This window comes from Pseudopodoces humilis, chromosome 14 (assembly GCF_049639895.1).
Source record: "Pseudopodoces humilis isolate 2021_Gansu_Grassland_sample_001 chromosome 14, ASM4963989v1, whole genome shotgun sequence".
In the NCBI taxonomy this organism is placed as follows: Eukaryota; Metazoa; Chordata; class Aves; order Passeriformes; family Paridae; genus Pseudopodoces; species Pseudopodoces humilis.
In genome coordinates, this window is record NC_142213.1 from 2,183,450 (window position 1) to 2,208,691 (window position 25,242).

A 25,242-nucleotide genomic window follows, 5' to 3' on the forward strand; every position below is an offset into this window, starting at 1 on the left:
TACCTTTCCTGACACCCTGCAATAGCCTTGAGGCTGCCAACGTGGTGATAAGCAGTTGTTTGCCCGTGCCCTGGAGCAAACCTGGTTTATCTCTTCCTTGTTCCAGCCCTGCAGGAAAAACCCAGCGATTTTGCTGCGGTGGGACCCTCCCCAGGTCTGTATTTGATTGTTTCTCTCTTCCAGCAGCACCTGGGGATTTGGCTGGAATTCCCAGCCCTGGCAGGGCTCAGGGCCCCGCTCTTGGATTAAAAGCCAGAAGCAGGAGGTGCAGGGGAGCTCTGCAGGTTTCAGGGGGGTGGATCTGATTCCTGAATCAGCGGTGTTTTGGAGGCTGGGGAAGTCGGGGATGTGAGTGCCCACCCGGAGCTTTTCCGGGAGGAGGAAACGCTCCCAGCCTCCTGCACGAACAAGAGGCCCCGAGGAGGAAACACATCAGGCTGGGGAAAATCCTGACCTCCTCCTGCAAAGCTCAGGGCTCCAAGAGAGGATTAAACCCCAGAGAAAACTGGGGTTCCCCCCTCCCTCTGCTGTCCTGCCCCCAAACTCCTGATTTCGGGTGAGGGGATAGCACTGCCCCGTGCAGGGCATGGCGGTGCTGCATTTGGTGGGCAGGAGGAAACCTTGCTGAGACCCCTCACAGGAGATTGCTGTTCCATGTGAGGCTGATCTGAGGTGGTTTTTAGCCAGCAGCTCCTGGGGGTGATGTCTCAGCTCAGTGGTCACAGCCTCTTGCAGCAGCAGCGCTGCCCAGGTTCAGCTGAGCTTTTCCCAGCTCCATAAAACTCCTCTCATCCCCTCCTTTGCTCCCACCTTCCCTGGGGCATGGTGGATACAAGCAGAGGCTTTTCCCAGCTCCAGCCCATCTCCAGGAAGCAGGATGACATTAAATCCAAAACAAATTACGTTGTGCGCTCGAGTGAGGCTGCTGGGGTGCGTTTTCCTTCCCTAACGATGGAGGCAGTGGGAATTGCAGCACCATTAATTCCTCCTTTTGCCTCCTGCGAGTTGTCAGTGCCTCTCCCCCGTGCCTGGTGAGTGCCTCATCCGCCGGCTCGGACGCTCTGCTGTGTCCCTGGGATTTTTTGTACAACCTCAGTGCTGAAAGAACTCCCCCAGCAGCCTGGGAATGCTGTGGGGAGAATCCTGGAGCTGCAGGATGTGGCAGGGATTCCAGGGCCGCCCCAATCCCTGCATCCCACGGCGTCTCCTGGTGTGGAACCTTTTGGGGTTCCTGGTGCAGGGTGAGGGGATGGGGCTGCTGCCAGGCCCCAAAGCATTCCCCGGCCTGGAGGAAGATCGGCTCTCATAATGGGAAACTGCTGCTAAGAGGACAATAAAGGTTATTAAATGTCAGGGAGAAGTAAAGCTGCATTTTCCCTGCTTTTTTCCCGTTTTCTGCCCCAGGCTGCGCTGCTTGCAGGCGCTTTGTGCTGCAGTGGGACTGGGAGCAGCTGCCTCAGGGCATCCCGGCTGCTCTGGGTTTGGGGTGGGGGATTACTGGGGTTACTCCTCCAGCATTTGAGGGTCCCAGCCACAGCTCAGAGCCTCCAGGCCCAGCCTGACTCAAGGACAGATCAGATGGGTTCATTCCCTGGGCGGGCACAGCCTCACAGGGGGGTGAAATAAATTTGGGATCCCTCTTTGGGACTCGGGATGATCCGGCCGGCACTAACGCGTCCCAAGCCCTTTGGCCGGGCACAGGGTGTGGGTGACAGCCCGAGGGGCGGTGACAGGAGACAGGAGAGCCCTGCTGGCCTCTGCCACACCTCTGCTGTGTGCCGTGCCCTGCTGGCTCCGGCAGCAGCCCCGACAGGTCCGTCCAGTCCTGCCGGAGCCGCCACCGGCACCCGGGGACACGGAAAAGCAGCGGCTGCATCCCTGCCTCACCTTGTTTGGCTTTGACTCTGTCACCCGGAGCCTGGATTAATCATTGGGCAGCTGGAAATGCTGCAGGAAGCGGCACTGCCACGCCAGGCTGTGCCTGCCCGGGGCTGGACATCCCCTCTGCAAGGAGCAGCCAGGGCCAGAAGGTAATTTTGGGGTTCCCTGGGAGCAGGATGGGGCTGGAGGGTGGGTGGGTGCTGATCCCACCGAGCTGCTGCGAGGGGATATCGGGAGCTGGCCTGTGGAATGGCAGAAGGTGGAGAATTTGCTGTAGTTTGGAAATTTTTGGTGGTTTTTTGGGTGGTGAAAAGGGGGGCAGCAACCAAAGTGTGGCTCCCACGAGATCCCAAATTGTGGAATCTCTGCTGATCCCCCCCAGGGGCTCATCCGTGGCACTGCTGTGACACATCCATGGCCTGTACTGTCCCCTCCCTGCCTGGCTCTTGGTCTGACAGGTGGCTGCAGTGACAATTGCTGCCCCCAAAGATGATTTTTGTGAATTCCTTGTTGTGCTGTTACCCGGCCTGTGGTGCAGCTCCACACAAACAGAGATCCAGGAGTCACTGCTGGGGCTGGAGGGGAAATAACAACACACAGAGCACTTCCAGAGAGCCCAAAGCCTGGCCAGGAAAGTGGCTTGGGAAGGTAAAATCAGAGAATCACTGAATGATTTGGGTTAGAAGGGACCTCAAAAAGCCTCTTGTTCCACCCCCCAGCTCCAAATGAGCTTGGTTTGGGTAGATTTGGTGTGTGTTAAAAACCAGTCACTTAAGGGTGAGAGGTACTGACCTCTCATCCCATTGCATCCCAACCTGCCCCATCCCATCCCATCTGATCCCACAGGAAGGAGCACATCCCATCACAGGGAGCTGCAGCACCGTGAGCTGAAGTTGCCTTCCATGCCCAGAGTTAATTCAGTCGCTCTTGTTATTCTTGGTTATTTGCTGATGAATTTGGAAGATCTTTGTGCAAACCAATTAGGGATGGGATTCCCTGGGGATGGAGCGATTCCCTGTCTGGAAGTGCAGTGGTTCTTTCATCCTTCCTGTCCCTGTCCCTGTCCCTTGCTGCTGACCAGGATGGTGGATGCTGAATCCTCAGGGATTGCTGGTGACACCTCAGCAGGATGCTCAGGAGAGGCTGGGTGAGGTGGCCTGCTCAGGGATCCAGTCTTCATCAGGATTTGGGAATAAAAGCAGGAAAAGGGCATTGATCCTCTGCCCTGATCGTGCCTTAACCTCCCCATTCCTGGGCTCTATTCCCTTCTCTGGTGACCTTCCCTTCTCTGCTGTGGCCACCGGTGTGTCCTGAGCACCCCCTGCCCTCGTCCTGTGCTTGTGTCCGAATGCTCTGGGGGCTGCAGGGCTCCCACCAGCTCCTCTCCCCGTGTGAGGACCACGCTCTTCCCAGGAAAAATGGAGGTGATGCTCATCCCTGGCTTGTGACAACTGAGCTGGGGCAGGAGAGGGGACTTGGGAGACCAGAGCTGTGCTGGAGCTCGTTTGGGGGAGGCTTCTGGGGAGCTGTGGGGTGCTCAGAGGCTGTGTTACCCTGTGAATCCCATTGTTCTGCTGTCCCAAGGCTCCTGCTGCTGCTCCAGGAGCCACCATGTGCTGGTCAGGTCCCTGCCACACCCCAGCCCCGTGACACGGTGACAACAGAACACGGAACTGTCACTTTTGCCCTCCCAGCAGCCCCACGGCTGCTCCTTGTCCTTCCCACTGCCTGGAATGGGTGGGAGGGAGGAAAACCAACCTCCTTCCTGCCAGCTCCAGCTCTGCTGCTGTGCTTTTCCATGCTCCAAGGGCTGGATTGAATCCCTCTGGAGCTCTTCCCCAGGATGGGGACTTGCTTGGTGGGTACAGATCCCTGTGGATGCTCCTGTGCTGAGTTTGATGGATCCAAACAAGATCCAGGCTTATCTGGAAGGGAAGCAGAGGGAAAGGAGCCCCGTTCCTGCTGCTCCAGCCTGTGCCAGCCTGTGTCTCCCTTTATAAACAGGCTTGGCTTTCCTTTCAGGAAAGATAAAACAGGTTTCCTTTTCCATGGCACGACTTTCCTGCAGATTCCAGGGAGACTGAGGGTAAGGATAACACTTTCATCCTGCTGCCTGCCTGAGCTGCTCTGCCACACGTGTGGTGGCAGATGTTTGCAAACCGAGAGGACCCCCAGGACACACGGGCAGGGCTTTTCCCCTCCCTGCAGGAATCCCAGAGGCGTGTGGCTGTGGCAGCCTGTGGCAAACCCACAGCTTTGTGTCCTCCTGACGTGGGATCCATCTGTGAGATGGCCTCAGGGAGGGCAGAGCGTTCCCAACCCCGGGCTGTGGTGGGGAATGTGGCTCTGGCATCTTCTGTGGGATTAACACACCAAACTAACGTGGTTTGGGGTTTGTCTCCTAACCTGGATCCCAGCTGGGATTTATGGGGGAAGCTGGAGGTCAGAGCAGGGTTTATTTTCTCTGTGTTTGGAAAAGGTGGAGAAAACTGTGTTTTAAACCACATGAATCCCAGCAAAGGAGAAATCCTGGCAGTGTCACTGAGGGAGGTTTTCCATGGCCAGAGTGGCGGTGTGGGGATGTGCCAGTGGGATGTGGAGCTGGGAGTGCAGGTGTAGCCCTGTCCCCAAACACCTCCACACACGAGGAGAAGGAAGCTCTGGTGACTTCTGCATCAGAGCTTCAACCAGGACCGAGAAAAGACGAGGATTTTCCCAAGTGTTGAGCAAACAGGGGCGTTCAGTATGGGAGGGTCCAACTTAATGCCATAAACAAGATTGGATTAGGAGGGATTTGCAGAGGGTCAGTCTGGAAGAGCAGCTTATTTAGGTTTTTAGCAGCTGTGTCACAACCATCCGTGGTGTGGCAACACTCGGTTGCGTTGTGCTGCTGTTGGGCTTGAGGGCCCAGGGAGCAGCCAGGAGCTCCTGGGCTGGGAGGGGGCTCTGGAACACAGATCAGCACCAGGAACCCGGCATCTTCCTCGTCCTGGGAGGCTGAACAGAATCTTTGAGTGCGTGGGATGGTTCAGGGTGAGTATCCTCTGGGTGGTTTCCTGCTGGGGGTGGATGAATTCATCCTTGTGCGAGTGGCTCGGGGATGTTGGAGCCTCTCGTTGCTCCTGTCCCTGCCCAGAGGAGCTGGGCACGGGGTCAGCCTGGCCCTGTGCTGTTACAGCTCCTGGGTTTTGGGGTTTTTATCACAGCTGTCATCTCGTTTCCCCCCAGCAGGATTTTACATCCCTGTGGGAAGTGCAGTGGCAGTGCTGGCACTGCCCAGGGACAGCACCTGAAATGACACGGAGCTGGGGCAGGCTGAGGGTGGATCTCAGGGCAAGGTTCTTCCCCCAGGGAATGGGCACAGCCCCGAGGCTGCCAGAGCTGCAGGAGCTCCCAGGACACTCCAGGCACAGGGTGGGATTGTTGGGGTGTCTGGGCAGGGTCAGACAGGGGACTGGATGATCCCTGTGGGTCATTTCCAACCCAGGACGTTCTGTGGTTCTGGGATCCTCCTGCCACCAAACCCCTGGCTCCTTCCTGGATCTGCCAGCTCCTCCCTTGTGCCTGTTCCTGCTGCTCAGGGGTGTGAAGCAAAAAATTACCCAATATTTCAGTAACTTCCACAAAATTTGCTTCCCCTGAGTTGAAGGGGGTGGCTCAGCACTCACCCTGCTGTGTACCTCTGGTGCCTGGAGAGGGCTGAGCTGGAGCAGAGGCTGCACAGAGCTCAGGATAAAGCAGGGATTTAGTGAAAGGCCCTAAAGGACACACCTTGGGCACTACAAGAGCCTGGCCAGGCCTGCACCCAGGATAGACCTAAAAATGGTCATGAAATGGAAAACTGCTCATGAGGCCTCACGTTTTTATAAGTTTTGGTCCATCTGCATATTGGGGTTAATTGTCCAATTACAGCTCCAGGTTCTGCAGTCCCATCCTGTTCTCTCTCTTCTGCCCAGCCTTGTTTCTGCTCTTGGGCCTGAAACTTGTAACGATTGTCCTTGGTACCAAGCTGGAAAAGGAATTGTTTTGTCTGGCTGCTCTGTGAAGAGAGCTCACTGACACTGAATATGAAGCTCTGAACCACACATCTGGGCAGGGCAGAATATGAAAAATGGAAAATATGAAAAATGAAAAAGATGAAAAATATGAAAAGATGAAAAATATGAAAAATGAAAAGTATGAAAAATATGAAAATATGAAAAATAAAAAAGAAAAATATTAAAAAATAAACTATGAAAATATTAAAATGTGAAACATGAAATATGAAAAATAAAATATGAAAATATGAAAAAATAAAATATCAAAATATGAAAAATATGAAAGCTAAAACTTAAGGCATCACCTCCCTCCTGCTGCTGGTGGCACCCACCCCTGGCAGCTGTCAGCCTGGCTCCACTGCTGGATGGGATGGAGAAGGGAAAATAGGGCACTGGTGGTGTGTGACAGCCACAGCCACCCCCGGAGCCTTTGTGTGCAGAATGGGAACACGGGGAGGGACGAGCAGGTCGCAGGCAGCTCTGCCTGTGCCAGCTCTGCAGCTGCAGCCCCGCTGCCAGGGCAGCCCTGGAACGCTGCAAGGAGGGAGCAGAGTGCCCTGGAGGTGGTTCTGGGCTGAGGATGGAGCTGGGAGAGGGGTCCCTGTCCCAGGAGGGTGTTTTTGGGGGCACCACCATGCAGACATTTCTGCTTGGGAAGTCTTGGATGTCTCCCACGGGTGTTGGAGGGTAAAATAAGCCAACCTGACCCTGGGTTCTGCTCCTTGGCTGCTTCCAGCCATGGCAGTCATGGGGTGGATGCTCTCCCAGCTCCTGGAGAGCAGCCTGGGGCATCTCCTCTCCTTGTCAAGGTGAAGAATTCCCAGGCAGGACTGTCAGCTGAGGTGGAGGGGGGACAAAACTTCACAGAACCATGGAATTTTAGGTTTAGGTCGGAAGGGACTTTAAAGCTCATCCAGTTCCACCCCCTGGCATGGGCAGGAACACCTTCCACTACCCCAGGCTGCTTCATCCTGTCCACCCTGGCCTGGAACATCTCCAGGTGCCAGGAAGGTGTGTGCTCCCAGGCTTTCCACCTCCCATGCTCCAAACCCTGGGTCCACAGCAGGATAAACACAAACAGATAAAGACCAGGCCGCCATGAGAAGTCCCAGCCAAGGAGAACCGGTGAGGGGGAGGCACCAAAACCCTCCCCGTGGTGTCTTGTCAAAACCGGGGAGCTGGGAGCTGTTTCTTCCATGTCACTTGCAATTCCTGAAGTCTGGCTTAATTATAATAATCACCCTGGGTACACAGTAAATTAGGGATGCTCCTGGGTTTCTGCTGAGCTCAAGCGCTGTGTCACAGGCACTTTGTTCCCTCCGTGTGGGGACAGAGGGGACAATGAGCACTTTCACACTAATTAGCATCGTTTGAGCTCTCCTGATGAGGATGCTCAGTGGCAGGAGTGACTCACCCATCTCCCTCAGTCCTGCCTGGCTCCAGAGCACTGAAAACCACTCAGCTGAGGCTTTGGACTCTTTTCCAGGGGTGCCCTTGAGCATCAGCGCTCAGGTGTGGGCAGGCTGTGCCAGGGATGCTGCATTTCCCACCCCAGCGGTATTTCCCTGGGATCACACAGTTTGGCATCTCCAGAGGGGGAGGATGTGGTTCTTACTGGTGTTTGCTCTTCTGGGGGATCAGAGCAGGACTGCAGGCCCTGGGGTGCTGGGTCAGCAGTTCCTGCCTCCCTGTCCCTGGGGATGCTCTGAGGCACAGAACAGGGCTCTGCTCAGGGTTGGGGTGATGCTGGGGCAGGGAGGATAAGCAGGACCCGGGATTCTGTGCTGCTGTGGGGGTTTCCAGCCTCCTCTCTCCAGCAGGGGCTGTTCCTCCCTCAAATCCTCAGCGAGAGCCCTCTGGGTTAGTGCAGGCAGTGCCAGGGCCCCTTTGGGAGGGCTGAGGTGCCCTGGCACAGGCTGGCAAGGGCAGAGCTGGAGGGTTTGGTGGCCTCCTCTCCAAACTCCTTTGCTTCTCTTTGTGTCAGAGACCCCCCCGGCTGTTGAGAACACCCCAAAACTGCCCCCCAGCCATGTAACATCCCCCCAGGGGGCTCAGCCTTGCCCTGTTCCCCATCTGGAGTTTTTCTCCACTCCACATCCCAGCACTGCCCTCTGAGTGGGCAGCAATTCCCCCGAGCTTTGCCCTTGTCCTGTCGCTGCTCCCACCCAGTTCCTCCTCCCCACTGGAGCTTTCCCCCCTCTGATCTCACCTGACACTTTTTTTCCCCCCCGGAGTGGCTCACCTGGGGAAGAGCAGAGCAGATAATTCACAATCCTCAGGGGGCTGAGTGGTGGGGAGGCCTAAAAACCAGCTCAAGGTGAGGAAATGGGCTGAAGAATCCCCCTTTGATGGGGATCCTATTTAATTTTCTTTAATACTCCAGATATCAGGGTGCAGAGGGGCTTGGACAAGGAGTTTTGGGCTGGAGAATCCCCTTTTGATGGGAACCCCACCTTGTTTTAGTTAATATTTGGGATATCTGCATGTGCCAGGCTGATTTGGGCTGGAGAATTCCTCTTTGATGTGAATCCTGCTTTATTTTGCTTCAATGATGTCGGGGTGCACAGGGGGCTTGGATGGGCTGTTTCAGGCTGGAGAATCCTTCTTTGATGGGGACTTCACCTTATTTTGCTGGATATTTTGGATATCTGCATGTGCACGGACTTAAAACCATCTTGTCCCCCTTTTGATGGGGACCCCGCATCACTTAGGTCGATATTTTGGATATTTCCCGGTTATCACACCCGGGGCTCACGGGGGGCTGTTTGGATGGGGTGAGGGAATCCCTGCCGAGGCTGGCTCTGCTGGTCAGGAAAGGCTCTGGGGAGCCGTGCAAAGCGTGGCCGGCTGCCACAAGGAGCTTTTTCCGCTTTTTCCCGTTCCCGGGAGCCGGCGCTGTGCGCGCAGCCGCGCGTGGGGCCCGCGATGCTCCGGAGCTCCGCACGGAGGGAGGGACCGAGGCACGGAGGGAGCTCCCCGGCCTCCATCGCTCTCTCCCCGGCCAGCCCCGGGCTGCCGAACCTGCCGCGAGGCTCCCGGCTGCAGGTAAAAGCCGAGGGAGGCGGTGAGGAGGGAGGATGAGGATGGCGCGCCTGGGGACAGGCCTGGGCTTTAATCCGTCCTCTCACGCCGGGAGGTGACACCTCCGCTATTTTCCAGCTGTCTCTGAGCTCGGAGCATCCAGGGGGATGCATCCCTGCTCCCCGGGAAGGGTGGGGGGGTCCCCAGGCTCCATCAGCCCGCAGGGGCTGCAAGCAGCATTTCCCTCGGGAATGGGGGCTGAGGGTGGTCGGGGGCAGGGAACCCCCCCCGCGGGTGTTTTTTTCCAAAATACAGCCTGGTATGGCCCGCGGGAGGAATTTTTGCCGGGTAAAAACGGGAATTGCAGAATGAGTAGCCCCATTCCCCCATTCTGGGGGTCCCTGGGGATGGGGCCGTGGCGGAGGGGGGTGTGTGGGAGCTGTGCCGCTGGGAAGTGTGAAAGGAGAAACCGCTGCTCGGCACAAAAGCCCGGCTTACGCAGCTCAGGTCTATTCAAGAGACATTTAATTCTCCTCGCGAGTCCAGGCGAATGGGGAGCTGCCATCTGGTGTCTGATGGCAGCGGGGGGGAAAGGAAAAGGCTCTCTGGGAAGCGGGGCAAGCCGGGAGCCCGCCGGGCTTCAGATTCCCTGGAAATGGCTCCGGTTTAAGGGCTGAGTGATGGTTTTGTCAGTGCCCCGTGTGAGCTAAAACCGGGTTTGGGAAGGGGGAGGATCCACCTGGAAGGCAGCAGCGCCCCAGCACCGGAGCCGAGAGAGGAGATGATGCTGAGAAGATTCTCTAGACCTACACACATCGAACACCCAAAATCCTCCCTCACCAGGGACCGGGGTCCCGGTGCCGGCTCAGGATGAGCTGGGAGCTGGCTGTGGCACGCACCTGTGCCAGCCCAGCCGAGCAGCTCTCTCAGGTGTCCCCCTGGCACGCAGGGAATTGTTTTCCGAAGTTGCAGAGCTGTGGGCAGTGCTGCAGCACGGCTGCGCCTTGGCCAGGGCACAGCTTGAGCCTCCCTGATAAAGTGGGAGCGTGTCCCGGCACCGGGAGCGGAGCGGATCTGCGGCGGGGACGGGCGAGGAGGAATTTCTGCTCTCCAAACCGCCAGGGTGTGTTTAAACAAGGAGGTTTGTGCGCTTGAATTCAGTGGGGTGCTTGGGACGGGGGGTAAGAGCGGTACCTCTGCATTTCGGGCCCGTTTGGGGACCCGATGGCTCCGCACCCCGGAGCCGTCACCCTGCTGCCGGGGGAGGGACACGGGGGAACAAGACTGACCAGTTCCCCGGGAGGAAACACGCTGTTCCCTCACGGCACGCGGAGTTTTCCTTGGCAGGCGCTCAGCCGTGCCCGGGGTGCCCTTGCAGAGCCGGGCCGGGCTGGCTCCGTGCCCGGGCCGTGGATGCAGTGCAGGTGGGGTGGCAGCGAGGTGTCCCCGGGCACTGCCAGCACCCGGAGCTGCTGCCATTCCCGTGCCGGGGCACTGCAAACCCCTGGTTTGGAGGGAGGATTTCCACGGAAGGCCGCAGCGTGGAGAAATGCCAGCACTGAGCGCCTCGCCGGTCCCTCCCAGCGTGTCCCTCCCTGTGCGCGTCCCCCGCTCCGGGGCTGCCTCTGACCCTTCCCCGCAGGCTGCCCAGCGCCCGTCCCCGGGCACAGCTGCGAGAGAGAGGTGGGATGTGCTGAAAGCTCCGGTGCTGCAGCACAGGGCACAAACCCTGCCCTGGCCGGGCTCAGGCGCTGCCCACGCCAGCATCCCACGCCCCCGCAGGATGCAGGCAGCCCCCGGCACCCGCAGCCCTTGGCACGGGAGCGGTGCCAGAGCTCTCTGCAGAGCCCGTGGCTGTGTCCAAAGGAGCAGAGTTGTCCCCTCTGGGCTGCCGAGTCCTGCAAGAACATCGATTGTGGCTTTTCCCCTCTCCCGGAGCCGGAGGTTCCCAGGGGCTCTCAGGGCTCCTGCACTCCGTGTCGGAGGCTGCGAGGAGACAGCCAGAGGTTTCTTTGCTTTAATTACAGTTTTTAGTCATCCCTGACAGCTCCAGGCTGGAGCAGCGGCTCCGTGCGGGATGCAGTGAGTGTGGGTGTGAGCGCTGCCGCCATGTGGGATGTCACCCACACCCGAGATGACAACAGGAACTACCTCAGTTTGTCACCCAGCTCTGGGGACAGGAGCATTGGGGCACTGTGGTTGGAGAGCTGGGACACAGGTGGGACAAATCCTGGGATTTCCATTGCAAACTGGGATTGGATTCCCAGCTGTGAATTGCTGAGGCCCCACAACAAACCTGACCTCAGTACCCGACACACCTGGACAAAGCCCCGAGGGGAAACTCTGTGCAGGATTAGGGATGCTGGGAGATCCAGCCAGGAATGCTGGATTCAAGGGCAGGTCATGGATAAAAGCTGCTTGCACACATATGCAGCTTTAGGTGAATCATTCACATCTACCCCAGAGTTTCCTTTTAGTAAAAACAGGCATTTTCCAAAGTCTCAGGGCGCCATGGATTTCCTGTGATGTTCCCTTGCGTGGCTTCAGCACATTCACGGATGATATTCCTGGGCTGGTGTCTCCACCTGTCTGGTTGAGCTTCATAGTCAAAGTCAGCCCAGGAACCGCTGAGTTTCAGGGTGATGCTGAAGCTCACGATGTTCTATCAAGGCTCCCAAGCAGCCTAAAAGTCCGTTTTTATTCCAGAACCCTCATTTACTCTCAAACTTGACCCAGCCAGGAACGGGACCCCCCTGGGCAGTGGTGGGATGTGCAGCTGTGCTGATGTCCATGAGTGGATGGTGCCAATTATGGGACCTGAGGTTCTGGTTTGATATTTTGGCTATTCCTTCCCTGGATTTGTTCTGCCAGAGCAATGAGCAGGTTGTGGAGTGGGGACAGGGCTGGTTTTGCAGCTGGTTTTGATGTTGAAGCTCTCCTGGGCTCTGTGCTGAGAACCCAACCCCTTTGGTGGTGCCTGGGAAGCCTGGGCACCCCCAGCAGCTTCCAACACCTTGGAACACCTTTGGTGGCCTTCACTCAAGGACAGGGCTTTACCATGAGCTGGTCAGTGAGGGATTGAATCTTTTCCATCCCTCCGTGAGCCCTGGGGCTCCTGGGCTGAACCCCAAATCCTCTCTCCCAGAGGGTCATGGGCATCTGTGCCAGGGCCTCACCACCCTCATGGGGAAGAATTCCCTCCCGATATCCCATCCAGCCCTGTCCTCTGGCAGTGGGAAGCCATTCCCTGTGTCCTGTCACTCCATGCCTTTATCCAAAGTCCCTCTCCAGCTCTCTTGGAGCCCCTGGAAAGTTCCAGGTCTCCCTGGAACCTTCTGTCCATCAGTGCCAAAAGGGATTTTACAGCTGCTGTGGGAGTGGGAAGGGCTGGGGGCAGAGGGGGTGGAGGGATGGATGGATGATGGATGGATGATGGATGGATGGATGGATGGATGGATGGATGGACGGATGGATGGATGGATGGATGATGGGTGGATGATGAATGGATGATGGATGGATGGATGATGGATGGACGGATGGATGGATGGATGATGGATGGATGGATGGATGGATGATGGATGGATGGATGGATGGATGGATGATGGATGGATGGATGAATGGATGATGGATGAATGGATGATGGATGATGGATGGATGGATGGATGGATGATGGATGGATGGATGGATGGATGATGGATGGATGGATGGATGGATGGATGGATGGATGGATGGATGGATGGATGATGGATGGATGGATGGATGATGGATGATGGATGGATGATGGATGGTGGATGGATGGATGGATGATGGATGGATGGATGGATGGATGGTGGATGGATGGAGGGATGGATGGTGGATGGATGGAGGGATGGATGATGGATGATGGATGGATGGATGGATGATGGATGGATGACGGATGAGGGATGGATGGAGGGAGGGATGGATGGATGGATGGATGATGGATGGATGACGGATGAGGGATGGATGGATGGATGGATGGAGGGAGGGATGGAGGGGTGGTTTGGGATGGCTCACACTGCCAGGGACACGGAGCCAGGCTGCAGCTGGCTGGATCCCCATGGGAACACTGCCAGTCCCTGCTGTGCCGCAGCCTTGGGCTGCTCCTCTCCCAGGAGCCAAACTCTCCACAGCTGCTGGAACTCAGCAGTGTCCCTGCAGCTCCTGGGGGGGCTGTGAGGGAGGCTGGGACAGCAGGCTGCCAGCAGAGGTGGCTGCATGAGTTCTGCCACCTGAGGTGACTTTTCTGTCCCTGCTGTTGCTGGGGGACAGGGGCTTTCCCCAGCCACTCAAGGAGTTGTGTTTCTCTTGCTGTCCCGTGCCCCAAAGGGTCCCTGGAGGACAGGAGGAGGAGGAGGAGGGGGATGCTGCTGGAAGAGTGGCTGCTCCTGCAGCCCAGGGGTTGTTTTCTCACTGTGCTGTGCTTGGTGAAACACGTCAGATTGGGTTTCAGTTTGAACTCCTGTTTGTCTGATGAACTGGACATCGCTCCTTTGGGGGATTTTTGCTCTGGGGGTGGTTTCCTGTGTCCTGGGATGGGTTCCCTGGGGGGCAGCGGGGCTGTGTCAGTGCTGCCCTGGGTTTGTTACTGTTACTGTCACCTGCACTGCTGGCCCTGCTCCTGTCCCGCCCTGTGCCCGGATGCTGCAGTGTGTGCTGGGTTTCCAACACTGTAATTTGCCACCTCCTGGGGCAGAAACAGCCTCACTGACAACATCAGTGACCCCCTGGCACAGGGGTGGCCCTTTCTTTGCCTCTTGCTGCAGCGCTGTCCAGGATGGGCATGTGCCAGAGCATCCCAGTCCCTCCCCATCCCTGATGTCTCTGGACCTCCTCTGCAGGACCTTTGCAATCTGGGGATGCCAAAACCCCTTAATTGCAGTCCAGAGCTCCTCATCCCATTCCAGTTTCTGCTGTTCCCAGCTAAATCAATGTGTGTTAAACTCCAGGATGCTGCACCCCGGAGACGATCCCAAACGGGGTCAGACAGAGCCGTGAGCGGAGAGAGGGCAGGGACAGAAGGATGTCAGGGCTGCCCTGGAGTGTCTTGCCAGCTGCTGGCTCCTGCCAGCCCAGTTTTGCCCATCAGGCCATGAGATGTCACATCCCAAATGTGACAATATGGAGCTGAGGCTCCCACTGTCCCTTTTCTGGGCTAAAGGATGGAAAACCCTCTCGAGCGGTGCCGAAAGCACGTGAGCATTCCCATGGGATTGCAGATTCAGGTGGCTGGTGGAGAGGAGCCAGCTCTGTCTGTCCCTCCGCTGCTGAGGGACATCCTGGGGACATCGTTGGGCCTTGCCCAAGGTCCACGGTGGTGGTTCCCCAGGGTCCTGTCCTCACTTTTGTCCTCCTTGTGCCTTTCAGATGTCCTGTGGTAGCCTGTGTCCCCCCAGGAGGTCCTGCCTGCCTTAGCCAGCATCCTGCCAGCCATGGCCTCCACGCCCCAGTGAGGGCCAAAGGCACGAGGAGCGAGTGTCCCCAACACCGCCACGCCCCCGGGAGAGCCATGGAGGCCCCTGTGGATGTGCCCGTGGGGAACCTCATTGACTTTGACAGCGAAACACCCTCCCGTGACCCCCCTGAGCCCGCTCCTCCCGCCACTCCCGGCGACAGCAGCCACCCGGGGGACGCAGGGGACGCGGAGGAGAGCGATGCCACCGAGTCTGCGGACAGCGAGAATGACATGGGGGACTCTCCCCGGCACTGGCGTGGCTACCGCCGCTCCTCCTCCAACGAGTCCTTCTCCTCCAGCCAGAGCACGGAGTCGGCGCAGGACGAGGCCACGGCCGAGCGCCGGGAATTCATGCGGAGTTACGTGGAGAAGATCTTCACGGGGGGGTGAGTGAGCAGGGCCGGCGGTGCCAGGGACACCCCACGGGATGGGATTGGATCTGGCTGCTTTCCCGCTCCGGGAACAGCAGTTTGTGTCCTTCCCTTCCACGGCGTCGGTGCAGACGGGAATGTGGCTTTTGCCTTTCCTGGCCACATCCCAGCTCATCTTCCACCCCCGGCTTCCCTTTCTTCTCTCTCCCCATTCCCATGCCAGGGGCTCACTGTGCCCATCTCCTCTCCCCACTGGTGCTCACGGAAATGCCAGTGGCTCACACGTGCCCAGGGACCCCGTGGCAGCCCCGGGCTGTGCTCCCAGCCCCGTGGTCTCCGTAACTCCACCGCTCCGTGTCGGGCTGGATGGAGCAAATGGAGCGTGAGGAGCAGCAACAGGGCTTGTTTTTGCTCTGGGGCTCCGTGCCTGTCTCTGGAGCTCAGTTTCTGCTCACACTGTCCTTGGCTCTTCCCTTCTCCCTCTGCCTTTGGTTTCCCTCCTGCCAGGGAGGAAGAAAAGAGCAGCGTGAGGCAAGGGATGACAAAATGGATGCTCCTCTCCTCCTCTTCCTCTGCCTTCATCCAGCACCAGGATGCTGGTGCCAAGAGGGATGCTGGGGGGTGCAGGTCACATCCTTGGCTTTAATGATGATTTTTTTAATTTTTCCCCGTTTCAGAGAGGATTTGGACCAAGAGGAGAAGGCCAGGTTTGGGGAGCTCTGCAGCAGCGAGAACGGGAAGGGCAGGGAGTGGTTTGCCAGATATGTGAGCGCCCAGGTAAGGGGAGTGGTGGGGAGGCAGCAGGGATCCTGCATGGGTCTTGGAACAGCCTCAGGCCAGGGGGATTTATTTATATCCCAAAGAAATATTTTTGGAAGGCAGGAACTCAAGGAAAGTGAGGAACCACAGCAGAGGGAGATACAGGAGTGAATAAATACATTTTGAGCAGTTAAATACACCCTGGGTGCAACGTGGGAGAGATTTCAGTAATTTTATTTAAAATTAAACCCCAGCAGCACTCAGACACATCCTGTTCTCCGAAAAAAAACAACAAAAAATCCCAGACAGGCACAACGCTGCCTCTGAGGGGGAGACCCAGCCATGAGTGCTCTTTTTCCCCTGCCCATAGTGGGTGGTCCTGGGGGGCTGAGGCTGTTCCAGGCTGTGCTGAGCCCTGGGCTCTGTCCCTGCAGCGCTGCAACTCCAAGTGCGTCTCAGAGCAGACCTTCTACCGCCTGATGCAGTCCTTCGCCCTCGTGCTCTTTGAGTAAGTCCTGGGGGCACTCTGGGGCTTTGTGCTAACCCCCAAAAGGCCCTGAGGGCAGAGCTGTGTTGGGTTCCCATCACGGGGTGTCCTCACTGAGTCCCCACTCTGCACCAGGTGTCACCAGATGGACGATTTCAGCCCTGCCAAGAACCTCATGACCATGTGTTTCACCTATTACTACATAGGTAAGGGAACCTGCACCCCTGTGGAGGCTCTGCTGGTGCTGGGGGCTGCTTTGAAATGTGTCCCATGCATGGGAGAGGTGCTGGGAGGGGTGACCCAGGTGGGAAAGAGCCCAAAATCCATGCAAACCTGGCAGAACTCCTTGCTGGGGCGGTGGTGCTGCTTTGTCCGTGCTTCCAGCCAGGAATATTCGTATGTGACGACCCCCAGATGATCCCAGCCCCTGGGGGTGGGATGTGAACGCCCCTAGAAGCACCTTGGTTTATTGTTTTTGGTTTGTTGTTTGGTGCTGTGGCTGCTCCTCCACGGGGGGCTGGACTTTCTATCCAAAATGGGAGTGGGGAGGATAAAAATCAAAACCTGCAGGAATCGGGATGGGATCTCGGGTGTTTCCACCTCCTGGTGGTGCATGGTGGAGCTGGATTCAGGTCCCCAGGAGCTGGGAGCACTCAGGGTCGTGGGCCCACTGAGCTCCTGGCACATTTTCCCCAGGGAAACCTCACGCCCTGCCCTTGGAGGCCAAGGAGAAGCCCACGGGCAGCATCGACTCGTACCTGAAGTCAGCGAACACCTGGCTGGCCGAGAAAAAGGACATCGCAGAGAGGCTGCTGAAAAACACCTCGGCCAAGACAGAGAACGTCAAGGGCTTCTTTGGGGGCCTGGAGACCAAACTGAAGGGTCCTGCCAGCAAAAAGAGCGAGTGGGTGCCAGTCCCTGGGGTGGGCAGGCACCCATCCCCTGAGCAAGCCAGGGCTGTAGGGCCACCATGGGGCTGCCATGGCTGTGAGAGGTCATCTCTGGCCTGGTGCCACGCTTTAGTCTCTGTCACCTCACGGGCTGGAAGTCCTGTTTCCCTCGTCCTAATTGTCCTAATTCCTCCTAATTTGTCTCAAAACCGACACAGCCACAGAGTTATGGGGTTTCAAGGTCGTGGTCTTCTGCATCCTCTCTGTGCTGGGTCTGAGGGGAGGGACGTCACTGTCTCTTTGTCACCTTTCTGGCCCTGGGGACGGTGCCATGGGATCAGAGGGGCTTTCAAATGAGGTTCCCTTTGCCAGGGGAGCCATGGGGTGTGGTGGGAACAGGATTTGTGGAGCTGACATTGATTTCCTGTGCCACAGCGAAGGTGAAGACAAACCGAAGGAGAAGCTGAAGAAGACGGGTGAGTGCAGCCAGTTGGTGAAATGGGCATGGCCAAGGCATCTCTGGGGAAGGAGAGAGGGCTGGAAATGCTGGAATTCCTCGGGGCTGGGTTTGAAATTCCAATCACAACTCTCGTCCTGCGAGGATCTTGTCCTCAGTGTCACAAGGTTCAGGCACACACTGCCTCTGAGCTTTGGTAGTGCACCGGTCTCCCCCAGTGTGTGCTCCCAAACCGGTGGTCCAGTCCCTCCAGGATCCTCCTGGGACATCCCTGCCCTCCAAGGGCTCTCAGAGCTCCTCTTCCCGTTGCTGTGGATTTGTAGAGGATGTGTTTGGCTTGCAAACCATCTCGGCTGCTCAGCCACCAAACCGGGAGGGGGCACAAAATCCACACGTGGGTGGCAGGGCGGGAGTCCAGCAGCCGCTGGCGTGTGACTGTGTGTCCCCACAGTGTCCCTGCAGAGCCCAGAGGAGGAGAAGAAGGGGGAGAAGATCTACCTGTACATGCACCTCAAGCAGCAGCCAATCTGGTAAAGCCCTGGGGAGAGCTGGCTCCTGCCTGGGGAGGGGTTTGTCCTGCTGGCCACTTGTCCCCAGGGGTTCTCGAGTATCCCTAACAGAGCTGGCCTTGGCTTTGGCACATCCCTTGTGCTACTGAGAGTGTGTTTGCAGCCACCAAAGGGCTGGTCCAGAAATCTGCCAGGTTTGTTTGGCCCATCCTGACCCTTGGGAGGACTCGGGGACAGGCTGGGTGAGATTGTGGAATCCTGGAATGGTTTGGGTTGGAAGGGACCTTAAAGCTCATCCCATTCAGGGATGAAGGTCATGGACCTTCCGCTGTCCCAGGCTGCTCCAAGCCCTGTCCAACCTGGCCTTGGACACTTCCAGGGATCCAGGGGCAGCCACAGCTTCACTGGGCAACCTGTGGGTCCCAATTATAAAATCCCAATTAGCCATTTCCAGCATTTCCCTCCCTCCCTGCAGGCACAACCTCCGGTTCTGGAACGCCGCCTTCTTCGACGCTGTGCACTGCGAGCGCAGGAAGAGGTCCCCCACCACCAGGTAGGACACGTCCCTGCAGGAACAGGAAGCTCTGTGTCCCCTCCAGCCCCCCAGGATGCTCCTCCCAACAGCCCTGAGCTTGTCCAACCCTGGGGAAATGCTCTGCTTTCCATCCCCGACTGGAAACTTGCTGAGAGCACTGGGCAGTGGGGTGGGCTGGTGAGATCTGCAGCCTGGACAGGGTTTGGGAGAGCAGGAAGCTTTTCTTGCTTGTTGTGCAGCATTTTTGGAGGAGCTAAGCCCTAGAGACGTGCCCAGAAATCCCAGCCAGGGCTCAGGCTGCTGGTGCTGAGTGTGCCAGCAGGTCTGGGAGGTGTGGTGAATGGAGGGGATGTCCCAGCTTGTCCCCAGGAGGGACAACCTGCAGCCAGCAAGGAGAGAAGCTGGGGATGGTGGCACTGCCAGCCCCAAAAACGGTGCTAAACCTGTCAGAGAAGGGGCTGCTCGTGTCGGGGGGTGCAGAAACGACTGAGACACTGGCCAAGTTTGTGCCCATCTCTTGCTGCACCCCGAAGCTGTGTGAGGGCTCCAGCCATCCCTCCTGTCCTGACAGCAGTTTCCCACTCCCAGCCGGCCCTGAGGCTCTCTGTGCAGTGCCCTGAGGCTCTGGGCTCTCGGGGTGGAACCGCCGGGCTCGGAGCATTCGAGCCACTCCTTTTGGGAGCGCTGACAGCCCTTTAGAGCAGCCAGCCCCGCTCTGTGTCCCCCCCAAATCCCCAGCTGAGCCGCAGCAGCCCTGGCTCACACCCTGGGATGCTGTGCCAGGCTCGGCTCACGGATCAATCCCTGTTTTCCCCATTTCTTGCTATCCTTTTTTTCTCCCAAGCAAGCACGGGAAGAGCCTATTGAGCAGCAATGTAACCATAACTGCATTTGCTTTGATTAAGCCCCAAATTAGCAGCAGCAAATGCCTCACAAGGACAGACGCCACCGGCAGCTGCTCCCTGCTCCGAGTGCCTTTCCCAATTAATCTGATGGCTGAGCCTGCCTGGGCTGCAGGAACAAGCCTGACTAACAAAGGAGCTTTGGGAGCTGCAGCCTGGAGTATCCTGAGCATCTCGGGGGGGTTGGGAGGTGGTGGTGGCCCCCCGAGTCCTCAGCAGAGGATGCAGAATCCTTACAGTGAGCTGGGATGCTCCGTGCTGGGCTGAGGATTGAAATCCCCGCAGGGAGGACGTGGTTGGTGGGGGCTGGGTTTGGAATTCCAGGTCGGTCCCTGGCCATGGCAGATGTCCAGAAGGTCCGTGGGGATGGGGTTGAGGCCACCTCTGTGATGGGGTGACCAGGATATCTCTGGGGTGGCCGGGCTTTGTCCTCCTGGGGCTGCAGCGAGACCTGGGGAGGTTTTTCCTCCTCTGGGTGGGGAGGGCAGGGGAGGGTGGGGAAGGAATCAGAACTAAACTCCTCTTTTTCTCTCTCTTTCCTCTCTCTATGCCTCTAACAACCTTCTTCCATCTCTTCTTCTCTCCGTTCCCCTCCATCCCTCTGTCTTGCATGATCTTTTCTCGCACCACTTTTGTCGGCCCCGTTTCTGCCGCCGCTCCAGAGGGAACACTGGGGAGGAAGAGGAGAAGAGGTGTGTCTGTCCCTGTCCTTCCTTAGTGTCCACAGGCTGATGCTCACTTCAGGTCCAGATCCTGCCCTGGGGAGGGGGGGATGTGTTTTGGGGGGCTCTGCAAGGCCCTTTCTCCTTTCAGCTGCAGGAGGTTTGAGCATGAGCATCACCCTCCCAAAGGGCCTGAGGGGTTTAGATTGGCTCCTCTTTCATGTGGTTTTTAAAAAGGAGCCTGAATGGTTTCAAGCTGGGATGTTTTGCTGAGAACATCCCTCTGGGCAGGTTTTGGACATGAACTGAGTCTCTTTGTGTAGAAAGCATCCCCCTCTCCTGTCCTTCCTGCTTGCTCCCGGCTTCTGCTGCCACTTAGAGGTGCTGGGGATCCTTTGCCAGCTGGAAAAGCTGGCCCTTTTCCATCTCTAATGCACTTTGCTGCTGCCATCCCTTAACAAAATTAAAATTGCAAATGTGGGGCTGAATGTCACAATTGGGAGCGTGTCCTTGGGGCCACGGATGGCATCGGGGCAGGGGAACAGCCACTGCTCTCTTGGAATGTGGGATCTGGGAGCAAATCCCTCCAGGTGATGGCATTAGCAAGGGGATGAGGATTTTTGGAAGGCTGACAGTAAATTTTCTGTGTGGCTGAGGGATGTCCTGGCTAAGGGATGGTGTAGGTATCACTGCTGGGGTTTGCTGTACAGGGGAAATGCTGCTGCTGCTGCTGCTGCTGCTGGAAGAGGAAGGGGTTGATGCAGAATTCTCAGCACTTCCAAGCACAGCAAGGCTTCCCTGGACACCCCAAAATACAGCCCAGGGGGTTCCTCACCCCTGTGCCTGTCCTGCTGGGCCAGTGTGAAGATCAAAGGCTTTGAGTGGAGCCACATGTGGGTTTTTTCCCTTCCCAGGCATGTTACTCTCCAGTAATAAGCCAGAAACATGGCCAAATGTTTTTTTTTGGGGCACTTTGATAATGTTTTTTCTCCCTTCTTCCTCCCTCCAAAACATAAAAAGGCAGGAAAAAGAGTTACAAACATGCTTCTTCTGTAAGTGTGCCAGTGGGGTCTGTGAGGTTTTGCTTCCAGATTTCAAAGCCCCTTAATTCAATTCTTCCCCTCTCCTTTCAGCCTCTACATTTGGCTGTGGGCTTTATTTGCTATCCTAAGCTTTATCTGAGAGAAATTACACCTTCTTTTCTTTAAAAAAAAATCCCCTGAAACATATTGTGTACATTTCCAGAGCCCTATAAACAGTGAGCTGGTGGCTGGAGGCTCAGCTCAGCAGCTTTGCACATTGGGCTTGGGGTGGTTGAGTGGGGGCTGGTTCTGTGGGGTCAGGCTGATTCTGTGGGGTCAGGCTGGTTCCCTGTGTGGGGTCAGGCTGGTTCTGTGGGGTCAGGCTGGTTCTGTGGGGTCAGGCTGGTTCTGTGGGGTCAGGCTGGTTCCCTGTGTGGGGTCAGGCTGGCTCAGCACCCATCCTCCTCCCGTTCCAGCCCCACTGAGGCTGAGCCAACCTCACCAAATTTAGGGTGAAACCCCCTCTATCCCCGTTTCCACCTGGCACAGCTCCCCCCTCCTGCTTGCTATTCTGGTGAGCTGTGAGTGTCTGTTCTTCTCCTGGTGTTCTCCTCTTCCTTCTCCTCCATTTTTCTTCTGCCTATCCCTGTTTTTCCTCGCTTTTCCTCCTCTTATCCTTGGCTGTAACCTCACCTGGTTCTCGAGAAGGGGCTGGCTTCACTGTGGAGCTGTAGTTTCCCTGGCATGCATGCACTGAGCCCTGCTGCCACCACCCCAGGTGACACCCCTGTGGCACAGGCTTTATTCCCGGGGTGGGGACTCAGCCACTGCTTCCAGCAAACACCCAGAGCTTAAACCCCTCCATCCCTTAAGGTGATGCTGCAGTTGCAGGGAGCCGGAGTGGAGCCGGGGCATCCTCAGGGCACCGCTGGGATTTTGGTCCGTGGGGAGGGGGAGGTATGTTTGGGGTCGGGATTTGGGGAGTTGGAGCCTTGCTGCAGATGAGGGACGGGCACCTGGTGTCCCCCTGTCCCCCTCCCAGGCTGGGGGGAGTCAGCAGAGCCCTGCTGGAATGGCCATCCCCAGCTTCCTCCTCATGCCCAGGGTGGCACCGAAGGTGAGCTCTGTGCTGGAGGGATCGATGCTATTTTTAGCTCTTAATCCGGGCCTTTCCAGGCAAAGCCAAGGTTGAATGAGGTTTTTCCTGGAGCATCTCTTGCTTTGCTCCAGGGCAAGAGCTCTGCAGATGGATCCTTGTTGTGAGCTCCTCCAACAGCCAGCACCACACCCAGGGGCTCTCCTGCCTTCCTCTCCTCCAGCAAGGTGGCCCAGGGTGGGAGGAGGCGGACAGGGGGTCCTGAGGTGACAGTGGTGACAGAGTGGTGCCAGACTGGCTCGTTCCTTGCAGGGAGAAGTGGTGCCACATGACGCAGGAGGAGCGCGACGACAGCCTGCGCTTCAACGAGAACATCACCTTCGGGCAGCTGGGGTGAGCAGGGCACGGGGACCACCCCCCTGGGGACAGCTCCCAGGTGTTCCCCCACTGGGACATCCCTTATGGTACAGAGGGTTTCGATGCTTCTCCCTGGGACCTGTTCCTGCCCCTTCTGTTGAATATCCAAAGGGACTGAGCTGAGCACCATCCCCGTGCCCGGGACAAGGAGCTGCAGAGAGGGAGAGGACGGTGGGGGGAAGAAGGGGCAGCCTGGCCATTCTCTCACCCTGAGCATCTCTGTCCTCCCTCAGCACCTTCATCCACAACATGCTGGCGTTTGGCCTCAACAAGAAGCTCTGCAGTGACTTCCTGAAGAAGCAGGCGACCATTGGCAACTTGGACGAAGGTAGGGGAGAGCCCGGGGGATGTGCAGCCCCTTTCTGGCGTTCTGGAGGGATGGAGCGTGGATGGGATGGTTCAGCAGCCTCCCTGAGCCCTTTTCTCTCTCGTTCCCAGAGCAATACAAGCTGCTCAGTGACCACATCGAGCAGATGGCCACGGAGTAGCCGCCTGGCCGGCACGCGGCGGCAGAGAGACAGCGGCCGGACAGGTGGGGAGGGGAGAGGATCCCACCTCCGGGGCTACCTGAGACTGAAGCTGGGCTACCTACAAACCAAACCACACACACGAGCTGCAACAAAACCTGCATGATCGTCCACCAAACTCTAGAGCTGCCCCAGAGCAGCCTGTAGACATAGGAGCCAAACAGCCCCCACCCTTGCCAGACCCTCCCGCCTCGATTTTTTGAGTAGCCAGTCACAAAAGTGAATTTTGTTGGTTAAAAAGCAAAACAAAACACAAGGGAAAACCAGGAGGAGCGTGGCTTTGCAGTCTCCAGGTGCTGTGGCCCTCATGAAATGCTGGTGAGGTCTCTGGTGGTAAATCCAGAGGTATCCAAGGCTGCCTTTCCCCGCTGGCATCCCCTCGCTGATGCTGGAGCTGCACCAGGGGTGCAGGAGGGGATGGCAGGGACCACAGCCAGGAGCTGGGGCTGCACCCAGCCACCACTCAGGTTCTGTGGTGTCTCCAGGTGTCACCACTGGCTGGGGACATGAGCAGGGTGGGGCTGGCAAAGCCCTCGCTGGCCTCCCTTCCCTTGGGAAAGCTTTGCTGTGCTGCCTGTGTGGGTTTGTACCTCTGGGCAAAGAGACAACAGTTTGCTCCATAGCTTCAGCCAGGATCAGTAGGAAAAAAGCCATGGCCTTGGGCGGGAGTGGAGGCAGAGGAGCTCTGCTTGGCTTGGGAGGAGATGACAAAGAGCCTCATCCCTCTCCCTGCTGCCCTGTCCGTGTCGGGATGCTGCTGGATTGTGACATTTCCCAAAGCCTCCTGGCGTCCTGTGGCAGTAGATTAATTGTCCTCCTTCCCCAGGCTGCTCCTCTCTGCCCTCTCCTTCGCCAGCTCTTCGCTCCAGCTGCTCACCCATCAAACCTGAAATAGCCCTGGCTAAAGGACATCTCCTGTTGTGCTCCAGGGGTGGCAGCTCCCACCATGCAGCAGATCTGTTTTATCCCTTGGACCTTGGCACGGTGCTTGCAGAGAGGCTGGGAACGTGGGGACATCCCTGGGAACGTGGGGACATCGCTGGGAACGTGGGGACATCGCTGGGGACGTGGGGACATCCCTGGGAACGTGGGGACATCGCTGGGAACGTGGGGACATCCCTGGGGACGTGGGGACATCCCTGGGAACGTGGGGACATCGCTGGGAACGTGGGGACATCCCTGGGAACGTGGGGACATTGCTGGGGACGTGGGAACATCGCTGGGGATGTGGGAACATCACTGGGGGCACGGGGACATCGCTGGGGACGTGGGAACATCGCTGGGGATGTGGGGACATCGCTGGGAACGTGGGGACATCCCTGGGGACGTGGGGACATCCCTGGGAACGTGGGGACATCACTGGGGATGTGGGGACATCGCTGGGGACGTGGGGACATCGCTGGGGATGTGGGGACATCACTGGGGATGTGGGGACATCACTGGGGATGTGGGGACATCGCTGGGGACACGGGGACATCGCTGCTCCCCTCTACAAGGAGCAGCCCACTAGGGCAGAAACCCCCAGCCCTGCACAGCCAAGGGCCCAACAGTCTCACCCCAAAAGCATCATCCAGAAACTCAAGTCCAGGTTTCAATCAATCCATTTTCCCTGTGCTGCCAGCTGTGTCCCATAAGAAATAGCATAAAAGGATATTTTTTCCATGTAGCTCTTGGCTTCTGCTGTCATTTCCAAGCATCAAAACGATGCTTTTACCTAAGCTGGGCTTCCTTTGCTGCTGGGGATGGGATCCGTGCTGGGTCTTGTAGGAAGGACAAATCCAGCACCAATTTTTCCTTGGCCATTTCCAAATCTGGGCAGAGTTACTGGAGAAGGATTTTTGCTGGGGTGAGGGGCTGATGTCGGTCCCTCATCCCAATAAACATCTTCCTGCTGGATAAAATGTGCTGGACCACGAGCAGCTCAGCATCCTGGAGCATCCCATCCCCATGGCCTTCCCTCTGTCTCCACTCAGGTCTTTCCCAAATCTTCCTTCATTTCTTTATTATTATTATTATTGTTATTTTTTCCAACATGAAAAGTTCAGCGCTGAAGTATATATATTATTTGCATGTGTATTTTTCTATAAAAACAATTAAAATCTAATAAAAAATAGCCATAAACCCTCCTCGACCGGGACTGTGAGAAGGATGGGGTGTGAGAGAGAGAGAGATTGGAATAAATTATCTTAAAAATGA

At 57.2% G+C, this 25,242-nt stretch overlaps 1 protein-coding gene across 7 annotated transcripts; it reads left to right on the forward strand.

The window, feature by feature from the left end:
• KIAA0513 (KIAA0513 ortholog) lies at nt 1–25,242 on the forward strand. Of its 7 annotated transcripts, none has more exons than XM_088062355.1 (13): nt 1–154; nt 14,325–14,798; nt 15,461–15,560; nt 15,977–16,050; nt 16,165–16,235; nt 16,726–16,933; nt 17,355–17,395; nt 17,828–17,906; nt 18,361–18,438; nt 19,985–20,014; nt 22,415–22,495; nt 22,753–22,847; nt 22,958–25,242. In XM_088062355.1, the coding sequence occupies exons 2-13, from the start codon at nt 14,467–14,469 to the stop codon at nt 23,005–23,007; spliced, it is 1,239 nt and encodes a 412-aa protein (XP_087918481.1). In that variant the 5' UTR covers nt 1–154; nt 14,325–14,466; the 3' UTR covers nt 23,008–25,242. The 7 variants fall into 7 exon arrangements, with proteins under 7 accessions (XP_087918481.1, XP_087918478.1, XP_087918479.1 ...); XM_088062352.1 differs by lacking the exon at nt 1–154 and adding an exon at nt 1,825–2,030; XM_088062356.1 differs by lacking the exon at nt 1–154 and adding an exon at nt 4,809–4,914.

Bases quoted from the DNA above. Each gene is read 5' to 3' on its own strand.
- KIAA0513 (XM_088062352.1), top strand. From the start codon at position 1,945: ATGCTGCAGGAAGCGGCACTGCCACGCCAGGCTGTGCCTGCCCGGGGC. The intron at 17,907-18,360 runs GTAAAGCCCTGG...CCCTCCCTGCAG, and splicing joins CTCAAGCAGCAGCCAATCTG to GCACAACCTCCGGTTCTGGA. The intron at 20,015-22,414 runs GTGTGTCTGTCC...CGTTCCTTGCAG, and splicing joins GGGGAGGAAGAGGAGAAGAG to GGAGAAGTGGTGCCACATGA.